Consider the following 24,958-nt stretch of genomic DNA (forward strand, 5'->3'; position numbering starts at 1 on the left):
TAAAAGGTGTTTTTAAATGAAGGCAGCACAAACATGCATTTTAGTCTGGGACTACATTTACATTTAATCATTTAGCAGACGCTTTAGTCCAAAGCGACTTACAAAGGAGGTAAACAATAGAAGCAATTATAGCAACACAATAACAGCAATACATAAGTGCACTGTCTCATAAAGTCTAACACAGTATGTATAGCCAAGGGTTAGTTTTTTTGTAAGAATGTACAGATAGAGATCAAGAAAAAAGGAAAAGAGAAAGATAGTAAGTCCTATATTAGGAAGCCAGGTAATGGCCAAAGAGATGGGTTTTTATATGTCAGTCGCCAGCTAGCTTAAACGGCTCTGCTAAGCTTAGCTGATGTTGAATCACAACACACTAAACGGGACCTTTAATTTTGACCAAAATTTATACTTTCTTTCGCCTGTAGCTTAGACGTGCACATTCAGACTTAGTTTTCCAGCACGGGTCACAAATGATAATCAATCCACCAAAAAACATGATTGCTACACTTTAACTGTAATAAAACCATGGTTGATTTTCCATAGGCGTTTACTTGAGTCGTTACTATAAAAGTATGCAATAAAAGATTTTGTTAGCTATGATTGTGTTTTAACTGTATATTTTATTACTGCATTAAAACTAAGATAAAAGGCCATCGCATGGCCTTGCCCCTGCTGCATATAATGACATCATTATAGTAATGATGTTTGTATCTCGTCCTCCAAGTTGGCTTATAGGTGTGAATGCTGTGTATGAAATACAGGTCTTTTTACAACAAACAAAGCCCTTAAATGTTCCAGATGATAGCAGCAGTCGCCCGTCCTCTAAACATCGCTTAAGATTTCTGCCCTTATTTAGCCGCTTCATACGGCTATTTCTCCGGTAAAAGCTCTGGGGAGTGTAGTTTTTGTTGTCTTTCCACTTGGTTTGACAGGCCGAAGGTTCTTGTTTGACAGCGAGATGTAAACGGCTGTTGAATTCCTGCTGGTCTGCATCACACAGCTTTACGATCAACAGACCAGGTTAGGAAGCTGGCACTGGGCTCGGCCTGCGCCGTTTACACTTACCGTTGCCTTGACAAAACACCAACATTACAACTTCTGGGATCGGTGATGGAGGATAGGGTCGGCTGATGATGTAAAGCACACTTTGTCTCCGTCCTGTACACTACTGGCTTGAATGACCCGTTAACATCTGGCTCCAAAATATACAGTTTACAGCTAAGGCTAATTCACATCACTCAGATGTTTCCAGCGTCAAGATATTTTTAAAATGACCTTTTATTCGCACAGCCACCACCAGAATAAGCACGTCTGCCTGGATATACGCCTGGTTTTAAAGCTTTAATCATTTAATCGAGCCAAAAATCATTAGGATGTTAAGTAAAGATCAGGTTCCATGAAGGTATTTTGTCAGTTTCCTAAATATATCAAAACTTGGGGAGTTGACTTCATTTGGACAACTCTAAAGGCGATTTTCTCGAAACCCCTCAGATTCCAGACTGTCCTATCGTAATCAGTCATAGATTGGGTCATGTACACTCACCTAAAGGATTATTAGGAACACCATACTTATGCTGTGTTTGACCCCCTTTCGCCTTCAAAACTGCCTTAATTCTACGTGGCATTGATTCAACAAGGTGCTGAAAGCATTCTTTAGAAATGTTGGCCCGTATTAATAGGATAGCATTTTGCAGTTGGAGATTTGTGGGATGCACATCCATGGCACAAAGCTCCCGTTCCACCACATCCAAAAGATGCTCTATTGGGTTGAGATCTGGTGACTGTGGGGGGCATTTAAGTACAGTGAACTCATTGTCATGTTCAAGAAACCAATTTAAAATGATTCGAGCTTTGTGACATGGTGCATTATCCTGCTGGAAGTAGCCATCAGAGGATGGGTACATGGTGGTCATAAAGGGATGGACATGGTCAGAAACAATGCTCAGGTAGGCCGTGGCATTTAAACAATGCCCAATTGGCACTAAGGGACCTAAAGTGTGCCAAGAAAACATCCCTACACCATTATACCACCACCAGCAGCCTGCACAGTGGTAACAAGGCATGATGGATCCATGTTCTCATTCTGTTTATGCCAAATTCTGACTCTACCATCTGAATGTCTCAACAGAAATCGAGACTCATCAGACCAGGCGACATTTTTCCAGTCTTTAACTGTCCAATTTTTGTGAGCTCATGCAAATTGTAGCCTCTTTTCCTATTTTTAGTGGAGATGAGTGGTGCTCGGTGGGGTCTTTTGTTGTTGTAGCCCATCCGCCTCAAGGTTGTGCGTGTTGTGGCTTCACAAATGCTTTGCTGCATACATCGGTTGTAATGAGTGGTTATTTCAGTCAAAGTTGCTCTTTTATCAGTTTGAATCAGTTGGCCCATTCTTCTCTGACCTCTAGCATCAACAAGGCATTTTCGCCCACAGGACTGCCACATACTGGATATTTTTACCTTTTCACATCATTCTTTGTACACCCAAGAAATGGTTGTGTGTGTAAATCCCAGTAACTGAGCAGATTGTGAAATACTCAGACCGGCCCGTCCGGCACCAACAACCATGCCACGCTCAAAATGCTTAAATCACCTGTCTTTCCCATTCTGACATTCAGTTTGGAGTTCAGGAGATTGTCTTTACCAGGACCACACCCCTAAATGCATTATAGCAACTGCCATGTGATTGGTTGATTAGATAATTGCATTAATGAGTAATTGAACAGGTGTTCCTAATCCTTTAGGTGAGTGTATGTTGCCGTCTCTGAGCTTTAAGGAATAGCAGTGATTTTATCTTGTTACAGAAAAAGAGCCACATTGATTGGAAAACATTACATAGGCCTAATAACTTTTCATTGCGATGTCAAATTGGAAATGTTTCCCATCTGTAAGGCTACTTTAGTATTTAGGAGTGACTCTCTGAACAGGGATGTGATATTTTTCCTTTACACTGCAAAACAAAGCGTGGCCTGTCTCAATGCTTTCACACCTCCTGGAGGTTCATTTTCAACAGATTTACTGAAGTGTCTGGTGACAGCCGGTTAATATACTGGAAGTATTCTTGGACAATTCGACTTTTAACCATAGCTCAAAGCCACAGATCTGTTAAGCTGTGAATGTAAAGCCGTGATTGAAGATCTACTGCGTTGCGATGTGTCTTATTGTCAAAGGGGGGTTTAGTTTGATGTACTGTTTAATCTCTCGGGTATTGCTTGACAGTAGAAAATCATTAGGGTTTAGCGTTATGACTTTTTGTGTCACTCATTTTTATTCATGAAGGGAAACGATACAATCTACCAAAAAACCCACCAAAATAGACAACCCATGTGAAAGCAATAGAAAAAGAAAAAGTCTTGCATATGCAACTGCAATTTTATTATGAAACATGAAAATCACCTTCTAACCAAAAACGTTATCTATAAAAAGTTATCTAAATTGCTTAAAGTCACAATGAAATTGGAAATATTGTAATATTCTGTTTTTTTACCAATTTCTTATTTGTGAGCTTCATTTTTTTATTTTTTATTCATGTGCCCTCATAATCTTTACTCAAAAACTGCAATCTCCTCCCTTCTTCAAAACAATCTCGCTTTGCTTCCCGTCACGAGAAATGGCTGGAGGGCGGGGCCCGGGATAAGTTTGCAACGATTAGCAAATAGCAACATGACCCAACTTCCAGCAAAATACACTCAGTTCTCGATAGACTCATTTAAGTCCCGCCCTACATTTTTTCTCATTTCAGAAGCCATTCACTCGGATATACGTAACGATAAAAATAAGACAATCGTTACTTCTGTTTCATTGTGACTTTAAAGGGCAGTACCCTTAAAGGGAACATAGCATAAAAATCTGACTTTTTCCATGTATAATTGAGTCCCCAGTGCTTTTATCAACATAGAAATGTGAATAAGATCAACCCAGTAACTTAGTTTTGGTAAACCGTTCTCTGCAAGCATGTGAAAAAATAGTTCATTGAAATTTGGCTCCCCTGGTGATGTCAGAAGGGGATAATACTGCCCCTTAATCTGCACTATCCAACCACGCCACTGTCATTTATTAAAGAGATCAGCTCATTTGCATGTTAAATGACACACCCACAATGGCACATTTTTTTTTGGGCACACCTACAAAGTGAAAATTTTAACTTGCTATAATAAATGATCTATATGATATTTTACGCTAAAACTTCACATATGTACTCTGGCGACACCAAAGATTTATTTGATATTTTAAAAAAGTCCTAATATGAGCCAACATGTATACATATGTTACTAATATGAACTCTTTAGGTTTACTATTTGAAAGGGTGACAGCTAGGGAGCATTTTTGACCATTTTTTTTTCGCACAATGTGCAGGGTCACATGATTTAAAAAACTCATAAGTGTAAAGATAATTCACAGATAAACTTTCAGACCAGCCCTAATCTGTTCGTTTTCTATACTAATCAACATCACACCATACATGCAAGTTTTGCAGCCCCACCTATACGGTGTAATCTCAATTGTCCACAATCACACGCCACACAGTTGTAAGCCATCACACGTCAAATCTGATTGGCTGCTGCATGCAGCATTTTCACTTTCAGTGTAGCAAGATACATATGTAGTTACTCACCGAAACTTGCCTTGAATCTATTTGAATGACAAGGAAACCACTTTTTTTTTCTTTTTCTTCCGTGACTCAACATTGCGTGTGTTCTTTGCAAGAAACTGCCTTCTGTTTTTAATGCCACGGGAGAGGATCGATGTGCTGCTAAATTGGCCTGGTGTGGGTTGAAGGTTAGGCGTGATTATGATGTGAATCCAGACAGGGAATAATAATTGAAGCTCTAGTTGATTGCATGTAGTAGAGTCAGTGATTTTCTGAGTTCTTTATGGCCCGTGAGGTCACAACTCCTACAGATGAAGGAGAAAAAGCTACAACATATGGCTTTTTTGTGTAGTCTCACATTTAAAATGAATCTGAAAGGGATTTAGGTGACTTTTCGAAGTACAGGTTCATATCATTTCGTTGTGTTTTTCGTGTTTCACCGGGCAGAGGTTGGAAAATTCCAGTTGTGAAACTTGTGGTGTGGTTATTTTTTATTTCTTGGTTCACTTTCCACTTTCTGCTCTGTTTATGGGTTAACCACTTTCCTTACTCATTCATTCAGCAGTGCACACATGTAGAGCATTTGGGCGCCTACACGCTAACTACAGTATGGCTTCAGATAGCATATAGAGCAAATATAATACACAGTTTAGGTATTGTATATTAAATGCTCACAGCAAAAGACAATCAGAACATATGTGCCGTTTAATGTACATTATGCTGAGCAGGTTTCAGGGCGGGGCTACCCTTGTAATTCCATGTAATTCCACAGATGCGGAAAAACCAAGTATTCTGCAAAATGTCCCAACACCCATAGGGGTCATACTCCATCTGGGTAGATCAAAAAGTCATATGTGACCTTGGACCACAAAACTAGTCGTAAGTCGCATGGTTATATTTGTAGCAAAAGCCAACAATATATTGAATGTGTTAAAATTGTATTTTAAAGGGGTCATATTATGAGATATTTTTAAGATGTAAGATAAATCTTTGGTGTCCCCAGAGTGTGTATGTTAAGTTTTAGCTCAAAGATACTCCACAGATAACTTATTAAAATCGCAAATTTGAGGCCTGAGCAAAAGTGTGCCGTTTGTGGGCGTGTCCTATAAAATGCAAATGAGCCGATGAAATGCAAACAGTGATCACAATGATGGTGGTTTATTGTAATTGAAACTCAATTGTGCTGTCAAGTCCTTCTTTTCTTCCTCTTTTTCTCTGCACTAAATGGCAGTGCTGTGGTTGGATAGTGCAGATAAAGGGGGCGGTATTATTGTAATTCGCCTTGCTACCTACCTCACAAAACAGGTGAAATCTGAACGAACTAATTTTTTACATGCTTGCAGAAAGTGGCTTACTCATATTAAGTTACTGGGTTGATCTTTATCACATTTTCTAGGTTGATAGAAGCACTGGGGACCCAATTATAGCACTTAAACATGAAAAAAGTCTAATTTTCACGCTTTAAAGGCGGAGTACACAATGTTTGAAAAACGCTTTGGAAAAGGAGACGAGCCGACTACCAAAACACACTTATAGCCAATCAGCAGTAAGGAGCGTGTCTACTAACCGACATCCTTGCCGGGTTGCGTATGTGTGGGGCGGGTCTATCAACCGAAGGTCCTGATTCTATTGGGGTAGGGGCGTGTTTGTTTAGGTGATTTCAAATATCAACATTGGCTTTCAAACATCGTGGACTCCGCCTTTAAGTAAAGATCTTGTTCCATGAATATATTTTTTAAATGTATGTAAATACATTCCTGTAAATATTCCTACTGTTAAAATATCAAAACTTTATTTTTGTGTGTGGATGCAGTTGCTAAGGACTAAGCATGGGCCGGTTACCGGTTTTAAACAGTCAAGGTTTCAAAACCATTAAAATGTTCTGTGATAGTGTCTCCAAGGTATGAGCTGCGTTTATACAAAATTCATTAAGTCATGTGATTGATTTGATGTTTACATTTAATAAACATTACGAAAAATATTATATATTTTTTTGAAAGCATATTATAATTTAAAGGCTTTATTTTTACCTGGCATTTGAAAATGATACATTTTAGTGTTGCAATGGCAAAACCTCAACACAGTGAAACTCTGGTATTTATGCTAAAGGTTATCGTACCGCCAGAATCTTATACCGGCCCATGCCTACTAAGGACTTCATTTGGACAAATTTAAAGGTGATTTTCTCAATATTTTTATTTTTTGCACCCTCGGATTCCAGATTTTCAAAAAGTTCTATAAACGGTTTTAGCAGTAACAACATAAACAAGCGGCTTCCGTGGTCAACACGTAACTTCCGGTAAACTCCGCTAAGAATAAATGACAACAAGTACTTTAAACGTAGTTTATTTATATAACATGCAAAATAAACAACATGTAGATTACCTAGGAAACCAAAACATTTGTTATTTTCGACGAGGTATTTGTTCAAGAGTTGAGTTTAGCAACTAGTCAGACCATTAAAAAAACTGAATCAGAAGTAAAGTTCGGACCAGACGCTTATCGCGTCACCGCACGTGCGTCCAATGAAACCGTCTATATCTGCCAAATATTGTCCTATCAATGGAAAACGTATTTATTCAACTTTTATATGATGTATAAATCTCAATTTAAAAAATGTACCCTTATGACTGGTTTTGTGGTCCAGGGTCACATATTTATTTGGATTAATTGAAGAATATCTAAAAACAAACTTTAATATCATCCTATTCAGTTGCTGTTTTTTCCTAGGTCAGGACCATTACCTGTCGAAGGACCGTGTGCATGTGTGTGTTACTGGACTTCAGGATGTAAAGGCACCACTGAATTGCCCAGTTTCCTCTTCCTCTGTTGTCCCTCATGGCTCACATCAGGTATATAGTCCATGGGAAACGGAAGAGAGTGAGACGTAATGCAGCATGGTTCCCATAAGAGCTGATCAGGTCTGCTACGATTCTCAACAACCCATAACCAGCATAACCAGACCCAGTCTGTTCAGAGTTTGCTTTGGTAATGTTACGAGTCTAGTAGACTGAAGTAAAGGATGGTGGATCGTTCAGGTTGATGATTGTGGGTATTTTTTTGCCAAATATTTTTCCCAAATTAAATCGGGACATGAATCATTTTTCTATTTCATATTTTTCTGGTTTTCAAGTAAAATATATTTAATTGTTTTTTGTACCACTTTAAAATATTTTGCATTTGCTAAAATGAGTTATGCATTTACTAAAATGAATTAACAATACTTAGTTTAAGCGTTTACTAATACTTTTTAAAACCAAAAGTTGTAACTGTTAACATTAGTTAGTGCACAATGAACTTACATGATACAACCTTATTGTAAAGTGTTACAAGTTAATTTTGTGTATATTTCTTGCATTTTTAGCAAAATGTAATACTTTTGCTTACAAAATATAACTTTTATTTTATTAAAAGGTAGCACGACAGGCTCCTGGGCCTTGCAGAGAAAATAAAGGTTTGGATAATGGATGAATGGAAAAAGAAATGACACAAAACAGTGTAAGCAAAGTAAAAATCAAGCGTACTGTATCTGTTATAACCAATTTAGTAATACCACCCCTGTCACCCTTGAGACGGCACTTATTTTACAGACACACACTTACACAGTAAGCCTTTAATGTCAGCGTATGATAGTAACTCTTCCATGATCTTTATAAACACACGGGTCTGGGTGTCTTGATTTTAAAGACTAGCTGCATTAAACAGTCCCGTTCACTGTATAAGTGTTCACGCTGGTTCATTGAACTTTAAAAGACAAATCTGTTTCTCTCACAAGGCATACACAGCATTTAAACAGTAAGTATAAATATGTTAAATCAATCTAGAAATTGATGGTGTTGGGTGGGAGATCCACTTCTCCAGCCCTTGATGCGAGGATCTCCTCACACACACACACACACACACACACACACACACACACACACACACACACACACACACACACACACACACACACACACACACACACACACGCACATACAGTACACACCAGGCACTTGAGGTGAATTATTGTTTGCAAGTGGAAACTTGGCCCCCCATTCCGACTGCCGGTCCGGTGCTGACTTAGAGCGCCGTCTGGGTTTTTGTCCCCTTCTCTTCCACAGCCCACTCTCTCTCTGTCTCTCTCTCTCTCTCTCTCTCTCTCTCTCTCTCTCTCTCTCTCTCTCACATACACACACATGTACAGCTGTAGCCTTCCTCCACTTGGCCATTCACCTCTGTGCTCCTGCTGTAAATTCCACCAGTAACTGGAAACACAAACATGCCCCTGTCCAAGGCAGACTGACACTCCTTTTTGCTTCTTTATTTCTGAATGTTATTTTTTAGCGTATCCCATAACACCATGCTGGCAGCTGGTTCACTAAATGAAACATCGCTAGATTGACTGTAGGGTTGCCAAGTGTTAGCAAAAGTTATTTATATATATATATATATATATATATATATATATATATACACACTGCAGCAACCGATATCTCGGCCAATATTTGCACTTTTTAAATATTGTCTTATATTGACCAATACATCTTCTTTTTTCTTAAATTTGTTGTTCCTAATTTAAAGACACTCGGATGTAAACCAAAGTCTGACAGACAGTTAAATGACCAATCATTATTTATGTTTGAATGTGATGTTACCTTGTGTTACTTATTTAAATGAAATCTAATTCAAACAATACCGTGAAGTGTCAGATATACTGTATGTCTTGTAAAAAAATTAAGTAGGGTATATTTATAAATATTTATTCTCTTGGTAATGTGACGTCACACTGATAAAGCTCCGCCCACAGCCACTAGTTTTTGCCCTTAGCGAGTTGTATGCTTTCTGCCATATCTCAATATTGAGATTTAAAAAAATTCTGACTGTATTCACAAAAATCAGATCTATTTTAACTGAAAACGCTGACTGTCTCTTTTGATAAGGGAGTGAGGAGCAGTAGCTAATTTGCATTTAAAGGTACAGACACAAACACAGCATGCTATAATAAATGATCTGTGGGTACATTTTGGGCACAACTGAGACTTACAATGGGGGAAATAAATATTAAATGCTTCAACGTTTTTTCAGTACATATATTTCCAATGAGGTTATTCACAAGAAATTTTCACTAGACATCAGTATTAACTCAAGAAATCCACAAATATAAAGAATTCACAACATTAAATCCGTAAATAAATTTATGTGTAATAAAGTTGAATGACACAGGAAAAAGGTTTTGAACTATAGCTCATCAATTTACTAACCCCCAGCGGATAATAATTTGCACAGATAGGAAATATAATTACCTTCTAAATGAAAGAGTTCCAAAACGCAATAAATCCATTGTGACTAATTTCAGTAAAAACGTGTAAAAGATGAAAACCATGATTTTTTTTAATAAACTTTCACAAAGCATCGTTAGGTTATAATACCATTAAAAATTCAAATCCATAATTTAATTTTCAAAGATTTATTATATAAACAGATTATTTTTTCTACAAAATGGAATAAATCCATGACAAGTTTTTTTTTTCAAAATGATATAAATCTATTGAATCAATATATAAATATGCATTCATCTTTGCCATGTTATATTCATTTAGTTGATTAGTAAAACACTTACTTTGTCATATTAAGAACACTGTCATTGCTGTGGACGTCATTGATGAACTTTTTTGACAGCGATCAGCTGTAAAATGTTTTGGTTTGCTCGATTTCCATTTACTTTGAGTTAAATAATGGAAAGTTTTTCATAAGATCCCCTGGGGTCAATGTGTTAACATGACAGAAGCTTGATGTTGTCGGGAGAACAAGCAACAGCCGGCATTTTTCCTTTGCACGAATGCCTCTTGCGTAAATTATTCAATTTTTATTGCTTATGTTTCTTCTCCGCCACAGAAAACCACCACAGGTTTATCAATGACATCAAAAAATAACGCGGTTGATATCGGATATTGCGTAAAAAATGTCTGTGACGGAATTTACTTTTTAATACTGACAAGCTTTTTCTTAACATGTTCGATACATCTTTCTGTGTCATTCAACTTTACTGCACATAACTTGATTTATGCACTTTGGTGTTGTGGATTCTTTGTATTTGTTGATTTCTTGAGTTGATGCTGATGTATGGTGAAACTTTGGGAATAACCTCATTGAAAACATATGTACTGAAATTTTTTTGACGTTTTCGGTACATATTTCCCCCACTGTATATTACATCTTCTAAAAATGGGTATAATACGTGTCCTTTAAAAAGCCCACATTGGCCCACATACTTAGCAACAATGTCCAATTTCTTCTTTTTTTAATTTGTGATGCACAGGATGCCCCTTGTCTCTTATCTCAAATTATGTGTAACCTTGATGTTGTCGCGACAACAAACTTGCATAATTTTTTGCTTAATCTCAAGTGAGAGAACATTTATACAAAAATTGTATATTTAAGTGTAATATTTTGTGTGTATATGCATTTGTTTCTTGTGAATATGATTTTGTGCACCATAATAATAAATAAATCTTTCCAAAATCATATTTAAGTGTATAAAGAGTAAATGATAAACGTATGATCACAAAGTAACAATGTAAGTGTGTTATGAAAGGGTTTGATTGCATGTATGTTTCAACGCAATCCTACACTGTCGTGGAAAATAACTCATGACTGTCGCTCTGTCTGTGAGGGTTTATTGTTGACTTAATTAAGGAGCCTTACACCACACAAACCCCATATTCACCCCCATCTAGTATTTCTGAGGAGCGACAATTATTGTAATTACAGCTGTCTGATGACACGTTTGGTATAATGAATGTTTCTTATTAAGTTTCTCTAACCCCAAACAACCTGCCCCAGAAAACAGGCATTGGAGCATTGGCACTGCCTGATATCGGTAACCCCGTGTTTATCGGATTAAGCGAGTTTGAAGTGTAGTACTGTGTTTTGCTGGCTTGTGTCTTGTCTTCATAGTGCTTTTAGGGATTTCATTATGCAGTTACCAAAAAGGTCAAAATTTGTAACCTTAAAAAGCACGAATAGCAATAAAATACCTTTATTGCAATGAATAGGTTGTTAGTCAGTAATTTAAATACCTTATTTTCACAAATGTCACTTCATTGGTATTTAAAATTTTTTTGACTCTTTTGATACAAAAGCCTACCCTGGGAAAACCCAGACAACTTCTGGCAAATTAAGATTTGCTTTGCAAGTAGTCTGGCAAAGAGGCCATTCAAGCCCATTTCTAATTCCGAGAAATCGTGGCACCAATCAAAAACGTTGGGGCGGGCTTTACAGGATGGCGACAGCGTAGCGACAGTGAAGCAGATTTTGTACATTACAAAGATGGATGCCGCAGTGGAACATCACTCGTTCGAATCAGCTATCGCATCCGTTTTAAGCGATTTAAACTTTTCCTTTTCGTTAAAACCCAAGCAAAGAACAACGCTCGAAGCCTTCATATCTATCTAATCCAAATGTTATCGCTGTCTTAGGGTGTTTTCACATATAGTTCATTTTAAAAGAACCAAACCCAGTTCACTTAAAGTGAACCAGAAAAGGGACTAGCCGAATGTGACCGCAGTCCTTTTGCTGTTCACAATATAGTGGACTCAAAAGAGGACCCAGTTCTTTTTTTGGTCCTCTTCAGAACTGAAGTGATCTCAGACCCTTTCTTGTTCACATTACAACTTCATAAGAACTCAGACCTCAGCTTTCTGTGCAGCAGTTGATTTTGATACAATGTCAAAACCACACGCGATACGGACCGGGACCTCATTGATTTCACATATCAAAAAGAAATCGAACCACAAAAGAACCCAAAAGCGAACCGTATTCAGACCACCTCCAGAAGTGGTCTGAGTTCGGTTCGCTTTTAGGAGGGTCTGAGATCACTTGGTTTGTTCACATATACACCCTGAACTGCTCTGAGAGCGTTTGGAGGGCTCAAACGAACTAGGTGTGAGATTCGGCAAAAGTCTGATATAACTCTGCATATGTCATCTCCTTCATCGCTGTGATTGGTTTTAGGTCTATCCAATAGGACACAGAGGCATTTGAGAGACGTCCGTTGGTGACGCCAATTTGGAAATGATTTGTATATGAAGCTTTGCCAGACCATAACTCAGTTACTACTGAGAATGGTCTGATTTTAGCCAGGCTAGCTTAAAGTACATGCAAAAATATCCAGTCACCCTTCGCTGACCTTTCTGCATAAAAGTAACATATTGGGTAAACCTCCTTTAACCGGGAAAAAAAAACTCTTGCACTTTGACCTACGCTCACCCTCATTTATCCAACTCTTCTTCCATTCACTTAGAGGACTTTGCTGAAAAATCGGCGTGTTTATCGGATTCTGCCAACAAACCGGTAATTCTGAATGTCCTTTGGCCGGGATTAAGCAGATTTGAAGTGAAAGTATTTAATGAACATATAATACTTGCCAAGAGCATTTGGTCAATGTCATTTATCAATCTCATTTTTGACAGAGGTGAAAAATAAAATGAAATTAACCTTAGCATTCATGTAATGAACTACACCTGTTACTCTGTAGCACACCTGTGCGCACTTTAAGGCAACTGGTTTCATGCAACCATTAAAAATAACATTAGGCTTGTTAAAAGTAATTACAAAACATGCAGTTAACTTATGCTTTGTATTTTATAGTTATATATGCAGTAAAACATTTTTAAGTGCGGCTTAACTGTGCAAATATTTTTGGGGCCCACTGTACGGTATGTATATTATTGTAATGTTAAATATAGTCTGTGCTCAGTTTTTTTCTCTTTTTCCCTCACTAGCCTTTTTGTGTCCCATCAGAATAAAGGAAGTTCCTCAACGACATGCTGAGTTTGTGGAAAAACGCCTAGTAAAGAGCCAAAGGGCTGGAGGAGGGAGATGGGTGACCGGAGGAAGCAATAATACCGCGTGTCTTGACCGATAGGGAAGCGGACCCTCTTCTGCTCCTCTGCTAATGAACCACTGTCATTGTGTTCATCATTGGTCTGAATCATGTGATCATACACAGCACAGTTTCTCTTTTTTGCATGGATGACGCTTATTAGGGTTCATGATGTCTTTGCCCTTAGGAATTTTCCTGTCATAGAAGTAGTTTTGACGTAGGAATGCTTTGTTGTTCGGTCTGAACTGCTTGTTAAGCAAACATTCTTATCTTAGATCTTGATAAGAAGGCAGGTCGACGACTGACTTCCGTTTCTTGGCATCAAAATGTAAGTGGTTGAATATCCTGCAAGGTCATCACATTTGAACTGGTATTGAAAAATGGAGTAATATATAAACCCGATCAACTTTGTAAATGAATAACGTTGTAGTGATAAAGATATTATACAGTTAATCTATGACTGACAAGAAGATTTGCTGGAAATATACATTAGTCGGTTATTTCTTTGTTTCTTATAGTTATATGATTACATATTGTAGGCTTAATGGGATGTTTAAATATTAATGCACATCCTGAAACCATTACTCAATTGGACATTTAAGTTTTAACGTTTACATTAATGCTACAGAAGTCGTTTATACTTTTAGTGCATCCACTTTACATTGCTAAGCATGCACATTTTTATATATATATACGTTAAGGTGTACATATACATGACAAAATGTACTTAGGAAGGTCAAGTTATATGAACTGGAAAAGAGGCAGCCGCATTGCTGACATCTGCTCAAGGACTCGCCATCACTGTGTACCGCCAATGGGACAGGCTCCAAATAAAAATCTCAGAAGTGGAAACTGGAACAAATAAAAATAGGATTCATGTCCTTTCCACTTCATAGGTTTTGGAAGCCTTAAAGGAAACTTGTTTTTCAGCCTCTTGCGGCTTAGCGAGGGCTATATGTTACTTACAGATAAAAAAAATATGGTGCAAACCAAAGTGGTCTGGCCTAATAGATCAACTGGTTACTCGAGTGAACATGTGCATCACACTTTACACATTTACAAGCGGTTTTACTCGCACCAACTCCACACTCGATCCAATTAAACATTAAGTTAAAACAACAACGGGTTAAAAAGTTGAAGTTTTGCCGCTTATGTAATCTCAATGCTCAATACAGGATTGAAGACGTGCACTTGTGCAGCGATGTGCCTCTTGTTAATGATGAAACCCATTAGGTGAAAGGATCTTGTCGATAGCGCAGACAGAGTCCTTGTTTATCATCAACCACGGCTGTTTGTCTCTTGGATCCTTGTGTGATAGTAAACCAGCAGATACCTTGATCTTTGGGTTCAGATTGTATTTCAGTGACTTTGTCACCTTTGTTTTAGTAGAGCATTCCAAAGTTGCCCTATATATAAAGAGTCGATTTACAAAGATGGTGAGTGCATGAAGATCACTATATAGGTCAACATCCTCATCTCTATTAGACTCCACTTTATCAAAATTTTTAGGAAAAGCTTGAAGGCATCTGATTATTGAACCATTGAATACCACTATACCAAGGCAAGTACTATACTATACATTATGAATCTTTTAATGCTTTACTGTTTTGCATTTGCATAGCTTTGAATTCAAGAAAGCATACCAAGTAAACTAATTAAAGAAATATGCAATGTAGTTTCTTTTGAGACTACTATGAGGAAGCCCACAACGCATTTACACTTAGAAAACATTTGGCATCATCTTTCAAGCACGCCGTGTTTAACAAATGCCAGGAATGGTTACCATGACATGACTATAACTGCGGAAATACAAACACTACTTGGGGATTTTTCTGCAAATGTGAGATGACACGTTTAAAAAACCACAGAAATAATTGTGTAGTGATAGCACTGCTTTATTTATAAATATATACATTTGTTTTGCAATGAGTTAATAATTTTTTCTTACCCATTATAGTGCCCTTTTTCCAGTACAAGAAACTTTTCTGCAAAAGAAAGATTGTGTAGAATGTCGATCTTAATGGTTTTGGCATAGAACCACACAGCTCGACAAATAACCTTATAATGAACCTTTATTTTTAAGAGTTATTTTTAAAAACGAAGAAGCTCATATGCACTTTTAAGTATGTTGCAGTTCTTGCAGCACTCCACCCCAAGAACAGGATATGCTATCTACATAACACTACTAGAGGAAGTTGTGGTATACACGTGCAAGATGATGAATATTTGCTGAGTGAATGCTTAGGACAAGTTTTAGTTTATTTAAAAGCTTAATTTCTGGATTAATTTTACAAAAAAAGAGTGGAAAAACATTTTGATCTTGGTTTTTTATTCTTTTTTTAAATAAAGTAATTTCTTTGTTGTTACTTTACTAGAAATTCCCTGACATAAGGGCTTCACAGATAATAAAAAATGTTCACGAGCAAAATTCTTCAGTTTCAGAAAAAAGAGTAGCCTAATGCACAAAGAAAACCGAACATTTTTCTAGAAACACAACATTTTGGTTATCTGATTTATTTTCATTCAAATTTCCAGCAGTGATATTTTAACTAACTAAGAAATGTAGATTTTTATAAACTATGTAATGCAGTAATCCGCTGCAGATCAGTTAAGTGTAATGAGTTTCTGCACTGCGAAATGTGAATCAAACGCAACACAGAATCGAGAGGAGCACGACGACGTCATGGAAAGAATGACGTCAGGTTTAATGAGCCGACGGGGAAGACTCGTCCGTGACTGTGGGCGTCGCCAAAGACACCGGTACACGCTGAAGCCTATCTTTGTGTAGTAAAAATCAACAGTCTAGTGTGAATAAGTTCGTTTTCTCTCAACGTATCTCACGAACACGTCTGTTAATAATGTTAATACATGCGGATTAAAGCATTTGGGACTGAGCAGACGGGGTCTTCTCGCGTGACTGATATCTCGGCCGAGCCAATGAGGATCCTCTAGTATGTCAGTGGCCGTGCATCACATGTTTTAGGCAGTGGGCGGGATTTCTCTGCAGATTGGTGGAGCTAGATAGTCGGCAGAGTGAGTCTGAGGGAGACCGAGAGAGTGAGGGGGATCGCTGAGGCATCGTGAGTGTAAATAGCCTGTTTTCTTTATGCATGTTTGGGGTTTTTCTGCATTTGATTGTGACACGCATTTTTTTCTCTGAAGACTGCCTTCTTTCTGTCACCTCCGTTAGCCTGCATTATTCTCAGCTAGCCAAATTGGCTAGGTAACTCCTGCTAACGAGCAGAGAAAGAAGACGAGGCAAGCCGACTGCTTTGCATTTTTAACACACAGCTGCCTATTGTCACCGCGAGGGAGGAGTGTGTTAAATCAACGGTGTTTTAACGTATCGCGCCGTGTTGAGATGCAGGGATGAGGCGAGCTCGTGCAGCGCACGCTGGAAAGTTGCGTTTGACGTATAGAGCTTTTTGACCGCACGCGCAGCTTTTCCTCAGCTCCTCGCTGCTGACATTCTGCGTGTGATGTTTATTGTACGAACGCCACGATTGAGGTATATATCACCGTTTTAGCGGCAACAAAGAGAGGATCGTGCGATATTACTTCAGTGCTCCTGCTCTGCGGCTTCTGACGTGTTATCTAAGACTGGGTGACCCGCGAAGAAGGTAACGTTAGATCATTTTGTTTTAACCGTCACCGGTTGTCAAATTAACGGTTTAAATTGACAGTTACACACAGTGCCTGAGGGAAAATTGCTACCGCAGAAGTTACCCTTTGTATTGATATTTTTATACATAAATGCGGTAAGGGACATTTTCTAAACAAGCTATTTAGGACCTGCTTTCAATATTGTCAAACGAGCCAACTTGTCCGGCTAAGCGACCGTCTCTGTCCAGTAACGTTTACTGACTTCTCTGTGTCGTTGCTCGGTGTCATTAACTGTTTGTCAGTGCGATAATTTTTAGCGGTTTACCTATAAAAGACTGCGAATGTTAAGAGACCGGTCTAGTAGAGATAGCGGTCGTTTGGCGTCATTAAGATCAAAGCAATACACCCGTTCTGACAGGATGACTTGAGTTGAGACAGTTAACGTTAGCGGTGGAGCTAGCAGGCTAAAGCCAACTGCGGGGACGCTTCAGCTGTCAACTAACCGTTTCAACCATTAACTGCTTTGTCAGTCATCGCGTTTGGGTACGTATTGTACTGCTGTCTGCTTTCAACCGGTTGCTGATCAGCGTTAAGCGTGACGTATTCGTTTTCAACAGTTGTAGTATACAGTCCTAATTCCTCCTGTCATGTGTGACTTGGCATGGGGACTTGAACAAGCGCTGTGCGACACGTCAAATTTGCTGGGATCGTATTTGAAGGAGCAGATGTGCAAAACACAACGCGCCCTACCTAATCGACTGAGATATTGCGTCTACTGTCTGCCTACTACGTTGAGAGAGAATATGGCACTGTAGATAGACCCCTTTAAAGACCCTTCAACGGTGTGCGTGTCAGTTCAATTGCTCCTTGGCATACATGATTGAATGCCCTGTTGCTTCTTTTGCTCAGGCGTTTATAGCTCCTGATAATACCTTGCTCTATGACAGCAATGCTGAATTTGACCTTGAGTGCACAGTGTATATTCAACTTTTGCTGTCACAAAACAATACTCAGATATTTAAAATGTGTAGGCCTATTTGTTTTTTAAACTGTCATGTTGAAATTTGTTTTGTACCTTGTGCTGGTAAACCTGGTCTACACAGGTCTATGCTGACCTACCTTTGACATGGCCGTTGAGTTCAGATCACTCACTGGATTATTGCTATTTAAATGTGTTTGTGAGGAAATCTACAGTTTGTTTAAAACAACCATCATCAGTCATTGTAATAAAACCTGACCTTATGGATGATAGCACAGACCAATTTCCTAGACACAACTCGGAGCAAAGTACTTTTTAAGCATTTTGTTCAAAGTGCAGTCCGGTTTTCTGTTTGTTAAGTGCTTAGGTGAGGGTAGCATACAGTAAATTGCTCCTTTTACGTCTGCTAAGGACTAGGCCATGTGTAAAATGTATTTTATTGCAAGACAGCATTGTGAATTACTTCAGCTGGTATTAAAAAATATATATGTTATCATCAACAATAAATAAACCTAACTGCTGGTTACTGTATCATATGAGCTTTCGAGGCCTTTGGACTACCACTATTATGTGCACCAAATGGCCCAGTTGAATTTCTGCTGATACTGTTTACTAGATATTGATATGCGGTTACATATTAATGTTCTTTAAACTATTGAGTAAAGCTTATATGAGGTCTGCATCCTGTTATATATAAATTTATTATTTCTTATGGGTATTTAAAGGATTAGTCCATTTTCTTAAAAAAAATCCAGATAATTTACTCACCACTATGTCATCCAAAATGTTGATGTCTTTCTTTCAGTCGAGAAGAAATTGTTTTTTGAGGAAAACATTCCAGGATTTTTTGTAATTTTTGTGGATCCCAACACGTGACGGTTTTAATGTAGTTTAACATTGCAGTTTCAACGAAGTTTCAAAGGATCCCAAACGAGGCATAATTGTCTTATCTAGCGAAACGATTGTCATTTTTGACAGGAAAAAGAGGTCACGGAGGACGTGTGTGAAACTATGCCCCATTGTTTACAAGTGTGGAGAAAGAGGACCGTTCCGACGTTGTATGTCGAATGATACTAATAATTAATGTCTTTGTGTCAGTTTATTGTTACGTTTCATATATGTAACACGTGACCTTTTCACGGCATTACGCAATTATGTGAGGTTGCACTGGCGCGTCACAGGACCGGAGATAAACAGTTGTGGTTTAAAAGTGCATATTTTTTATTTTTCTCGTTTTTTTATATTGTTTCTCTAGATAAGACCCCTATGCCTCGTTTGGGATCGTTTAGACTCCTTTGAAACTGCAATTTTAAACTGCATTAAAACTGTTACGTGTTGGTGTCCATTAAAGTCCATTAATATGAGAAAAATCCTGGAATGTTTTCCTCAAAAAACATAATTTCTTCTCGACTGAACAAAGAAAGACAAACATTTTGGATGACATGATAGTGAGTAAATTATCTGTTTTTTTTTTAAGAAAATTGACTAATCCTTTAAACGCTAGTTTTATATGATGATTATTATAATTAGTATAGTTGCTATTATTATTAGACTATATTACAATAATAATTATTGTATAAATAGGTTATGATTTATTTTTCTGTTATATACATAGGACCCTTGTATATGTGAGATTGCACTCTGCTCTCGAGTATTGATTTAAATAGATTTTTTTCTTCTGTAGTCTATTTTTAATATTCGAGATATGAATCATAAACCATGGCTATACCTCCAGTTACGGTGGTCAAACAATATGTGAAAGTGAGAAGTTGTAATATAATGATGCGTTCCATTCTGGCCACTATGGAAAGATGGTAACCTAGCCCCTCTCTCTCTCTCTAGTATTGTTTATGTAAGAGGCCACCGACTCCGTGTCACATTAGTCTGAGGTGACATTCAACCCCATATAAGCTATTACAAATGGTTAAAAATAGTGTCTGTGTCATTAAGTGCATTTGAATAACGTTGCTGTTTAATATACTGAATAGCTTATGTTCAGAACTACACAGGTTAATATGTTTGAGCTCGGGGGAATAGGGTACTTCACTACACACCATTTCATAACAGAGAAATTGGTGTTTGATCTAAAAATAAAACTGATTGTATTTGGATAGAAGAAGCCTTTACAGGTGTCCATCATTCTGTTTAGATTATCCTTTACCAATTGACCTGTCCTCATTTATCAGTGAAGCAGCTATGAATTGTATCCCATCACTTGATGGTTGAAGACATATTTGGGTAACTGCATAGTGTCAGAAATATAAGGAAGGAACAGATGTTCCATCCATAACAAAAGGTTATTTTCTTTAAAAGCTGAACCAAGCATTTATGAGAACCTTTAAGAACATGGATGTTTTGTACCACTGTGCGCCTGATGTAACCAAACAAGAAATATGTGGTTTCTTGTTTTTCAGTGTGAAGTACATTTTTGGAGGTGCTATTCCAAAAAATGTTCTTCTGGATGGTGCTTATTGTGTGGTTAAGTGGGTGTTTGGCCGCTGTGAGTTCGAAAGAGATCGCTGTCTAGGGGTACAAGTGCCCATGCTGTGGTGTGAAGTGGCCCTAAGTGCACTGAGCGCATGTAGTAAGGCGGGGCGACTCCGCATTGTACCCTCCACATAGAAATGGCCTGACCCATTTCGGCAACAGCCAGAGAGGGGGATGGGGTGTGGGCTGTCTGAGGTGGCTAAAAATACCCCATTACAGCCAGCCTCACTGCAGAGGGATCCCTGGAATTGCTGTCCTTGACTTGCATGATGTTGGCTTGTACTGTAAAGAGTCTCCAATTGCCAACCAAGAGCTAGAGGGTTTTCCTTAGATTTTCTTGGAACCTCATTTGTACGGTTGCGATTAATACGTTTTTGCATAGATTCGATACACCTGACTTTATTCACAGGTGATGGGTGCACAAATAATGTATCTTAGAGCATGGATAGACTAGTGGCTAAATACATGAAATTATATTCATGTATAAAAGGCTAGAATGTCGTAGTTAAAATTAACGGTTTAGTATGTTATCAGTAGTCTATGAGGCTAAACTCAAAAAACAGTTCTTAAATGGGAATTGCACAGGTTAACAAAACCAACACTGTTGCTCAACCATACCACAGTAGCTGTTAGTCTGAAGATCCAATCACAATGATTTTCCACTGTTGTGACATGTGACCCACTCTGCAAACCAAAACTGTCACAGCACGGCAAAGGTTGACACTTCCCTCATCTTGGTCATGCAGTCACTTAAAGATAATAACTGGGACTGCAGTGAAACTAACTTGTAATGTCTGCATGTCAGAGGTTATGTTGCTTAAAACCTGGGGTAGTCCTTAACGTCACAGTAGTTACTGTGTGCAGTGTGGATATTTTTCACTTTATTTAAAACTAAAACTTTTTAAAGAAGCCCTGTTTGTTTGGCTTTCTGAAATGAAATGTTTGCCATGAAACGCCAGTCATTTTGGAAAGGTCTGTGGTGGTAATTCATAATTTTTGTTGAAGAGCTGTTAAAAGTCACTACTTTGAATTTGAGAAACACAGCTAGCTGTTACGTTGTAAAAACGGTTGGGTGTTTCCCTTTTCACTTCCAGTTTTAATAACAGATAAAACAAACCTTGTTGACTTTAACAAACTCACTTTGCTTTATTTGCTAATAGGGCCGGGTGAGAAATTAAATATATTACACTAAAATATTAAAGTTAAAAAACATTTGTGAATGATTCCAAACTGTACTTAGCTACATCATCCAGTCAGTCGTAATGGTAATGCTAATAATAGCTTTTCCTCTATTTAATTTTTGGCTCTGCACTTTTAATCATTGGGGCAGTTGTGGACTGATGGTTCGAGTCCATCCAGTCGGGCTTGTAACCCAATTAGGTCGCCGGTTCAATCAAGTTGCTCCCAGGGCGCTGCAGTGATAGCTGCCCAATGCTCTGTGTGGGTGTGTGCGTGTTCACAACTTGCAGTGGGTGTGTTCACTAACTCACTTGGATGGGTTACATTTGACAGTCACTTCACCTTCCTCCAACTTGATTGACATTTTTTTTCTGGTTTTAGCAGAAGGCTTTTCGGTTATTTGTCTGTAATGTTCACAACATTATGAGAGAAAATTGCCCAGCTGGTATCCTATTGCAGGGCAGCATGCTGTTTTTACATTTTAATCAGTCCTGGAAGACTACTACACCTTTCAGGTTTTTACAGATAGCAGTCATTCAGGTACGACAGTAGATCTTTTGGGCTTTCCTTTTTGTTGTGTACATGTAAATATGTGAAAACAATAAGGAGGAAATTTGTTCTGTCTATTTGTTCTCATTGTGAATTGTGAGGTCTCATCTATAGGCTGTGTCTTGAGTTTCTGTATTTTGTGTTTTAAATGAGACCATACTGTTAAACTGTTTACACATACAGTTTGTGTTCAATACATTTACACACTGTAGTGAACTGACTATAAACTGGTAAACGGTGTAGTCGGGCAGTGAAATTTGTCTGTTACTCTTTAAATTTGTTATACCACGAGTTTCCAAATGAAGAGCATTTTTAAATGGCTCAAAAAACATCCATGTATATTGTTGAATAAAAAGCTTGTGTCATAAGGTCGTTTCCCACGCTACTTCTCAAAAAAGCTTGCATAGTTCTGTCTGTAGATGTGGGTAGCATGTCACCTTGAAACTCAGCCAGTGAATTGGAATTCCTATTCACTATTTCCAGGCCTGGTGGAGAGTTGGCTAAACTTAGTGTTTTGTGTTATTAAATTTAGGATAAACACTAAATTCTACATTCATTGTGTACACTACATCCCTATTGTGTAGTTGAGCTTGCAATGTTATGTTTACCTGTCATGTACACTCACCTAAGGATTATTAGGAACACCTGTTCAATTTCTCATTAATGCAATGTTGTATAGTGTGGGGGATGTTTTTGTGGCACACTATAGGCCCCTTAGTGCCAATTGGGCATCGTTTAAATGCCATGGCCTACCTGAGCATTGTTTCTGACCATGTCCATCCCTTTATGACCACCATGAACCCATTCTCTGATGGCTACTTCCAGCAGGATAATGCACCATGTTACAAAGCTCGAATCATTTCAAATTGGTTTCTTGAACATGACAATGAGTTCACTGTACTAAAATGGCCCCCACAGTCACCAGAACTCACCCAATTGAGCATCTTTGGGATGTGGTGGAATGGGAGCTTCGTGCCCTGGATGTGCATCCCACAAATCTCCATCAACTGCAAGATGCTATCCTATCAATATGGGCCAACATTTTTAAAGAATGCTTTCAGCACCTAGTTGACTCAATGCCACATAGAATTAAAGCAGTTCTGAAGTCGAAAGGGGGTCAAACACAGTTTTGGTATGGTGTTCCTAATAATCCTTTAGGTGAGTGTATATTGCAACATGAGAACTGCTGGATGACTTCACCAGATGACTTATAAAAGCTCAGTTATTAAGAGGAATTAACTTTTTTAACAAATTTTGTATAGCTCACTAATTTCTCACAGAGACATCTGTGCTTTCCGTCTGCCGTCTAAACTTTTTTAATATAGTGTACCACTGGCAAAGTGGTCTAAAATAGTGCTCTGCCATGTGATTATTGCAGATGCATGCATTGGGATGTCAATGCTAAACAATATATTGTGCAGTCCTAAGTTGAGCTTTGTATTTGTGAATACATTTCATAATAATTTATTCTACGTTTTCTTTTTCCAGATCTCCTTGGACTGATTTGTTCCAGTCACCATGAAAGCGACACCACGGGCTAAAGGGAATGGCCTGTGAGTTATCCCAGTCCTGCCACCTGCAGTCGGGCATCCTCCTCCTCCTCCTCTGAAGGACGTCAGCTGTTTATGGGAACTACTGGCATCGGTCTCTTGAGGATATAGCTCTCCTTTTGGGACGCCATTTTCCACCCTTGCTGACACAGTGTAGCCAGGAGACATGGCTAACAACTCGTACAGCGGGGTGAAGAACTCTGTGGCCGAGCCCAATCACGATGGAGAGTTTGGCTGCTCGGTTAAAGACTTGTGCACTCTCATGGAACTGCGGGGGGCTGATGCAATACAAAAAATCGAAGATTCTTACGGGGACGTTAAAGGAATTTGCAGCAGACTGAAAACGTCGCCTGTAGATGGTACATAATCATTATCTCCCTCTTGACTTTGCTTTGAAGAAATTATGTTATTTATTTGTTTTTGCTTCGGTGGTTGAGGGCAAACACACAACAAGGAGGTTTAATTTAGGAAACGCCCACCGAGGACTATTTTAATCAGCATTGTGGTGTCTCATTCAGATCAGCAGTTGCTGTTAGCGGTAGGAAGCGGTCCAGTTACAGTTGCGTGGCTTCTTGCTGCATTTAATTTTTCTGAAGGTCTGTTGGGGAGATCACTGATGTTGTGATGTTTCAGGAGCTTGCTACATAGAGTGCTCAGTAGTGGATAGTATGCTGGTTTTCTCATACTAGCTAAAGAAAATAAGACTTCAAAAAGTATCTTCTAAATATAGCCTGTGTCCATTGTCACTGTGTATGACATTAAGCATTTTTATTTGATATATGTCAAACACATTTGCATTTACTGTCCCGTCTTATAATTTGTGGAATAGTGGTTACCGCAGGAACTTTACAGATCTTATAATAGCTTAATTTAGACCTTTTTTTTATTCCATCTGTCTCGCTTTTACATTATTTCTCCATCTTTATATTTGTCTCTGTTTACATATATTTTTCTCTTTCTGTCGTTGGAATGGGTGTGTGAGCAGGTCTATAGTCCTTTGCCTAAGATAGAGAAAAGTGCAGAGTCAGTGTCCATGTGTAACCCACAGCTACACCACCATTGGTTTATTACCTCTCTGTAGACATTAGGTTTAATCGCTGGTCTGACCTCGATTGAACTCTGGGGGAAGGGATTTTTTTAGTTTTATCCCAGATTAA

General features: G+C 38.3%; 1 protein-coding gene and 1 long non-coding RNA gene across 8 annotated transcripts in view; both read left to right on the forward strand.

Moving 5' to 3' along the window:
• LOC129431656 (uncharacterized) overlaps positions 1-8,459 on the forward strand; it is a 145,750-nt gene extending 137,291 nt beyond the window's left edge. The window contains exons 5-6 of the long non-coding RNA XR_012369908.1: positions 7,319-7,440; positions 8,003-8,459. This is a non-coding gene — a long non-coding RNA (uncharacterized lncRNA). The remainder of the gene's footprint in view (positions 1-7,318; positions 7,441-8,002) is intronic.
• Positions 8,460-16,301: 7,842 nt separating this feature from the next.
• Positions 16,302-24,958, forward strand: part of atp2b1a (ATPase plasma membrane Ca2+ transporting 1a) — a 37,630-nt gene continuing 28,973 nt past the window's right edge. For 2 of the 7 annotated variants that reach the window (XM_073868342.1, XM_055189594.2), the window contains exon 1: positions 23,740-24,160. In XM_073868342.1, coding sequence (XP_073724443.1) covers positions 23,968-24,160 — 193 coding nt within the window. In that variant the 5' untranslated portion in view covers positions 23,740-23,967. Of the gene's footprint in view, positions 16,541-16,619; positions 17,075-17,193; positions 17,213-17,433; positions 17,601-23,739; positions 24,161-24,958 lie in introns of those variants that run through there. The other 5 variants (XM_055189589.2, XM_055189588.2, XM_055189590.2 and 2 more) reach the window with 5 other exon arrangements.

The sequence above is a fragment of the Misgurnus anguillicaudatus genome, chromosome 1 (genome assembly GCF_027580225.2).
Source record: "Misgurnus anguillicaudatus chromosome 1, ASM2758022v2, whole genome shotgun sequence".
Lineage (NCBI taxonomy): Eukaryota > Metazoa > Chordata > Actinopteri > Cypriniformes > Cobitidae > Misgurnus > Misgurnus anguillicaudatus.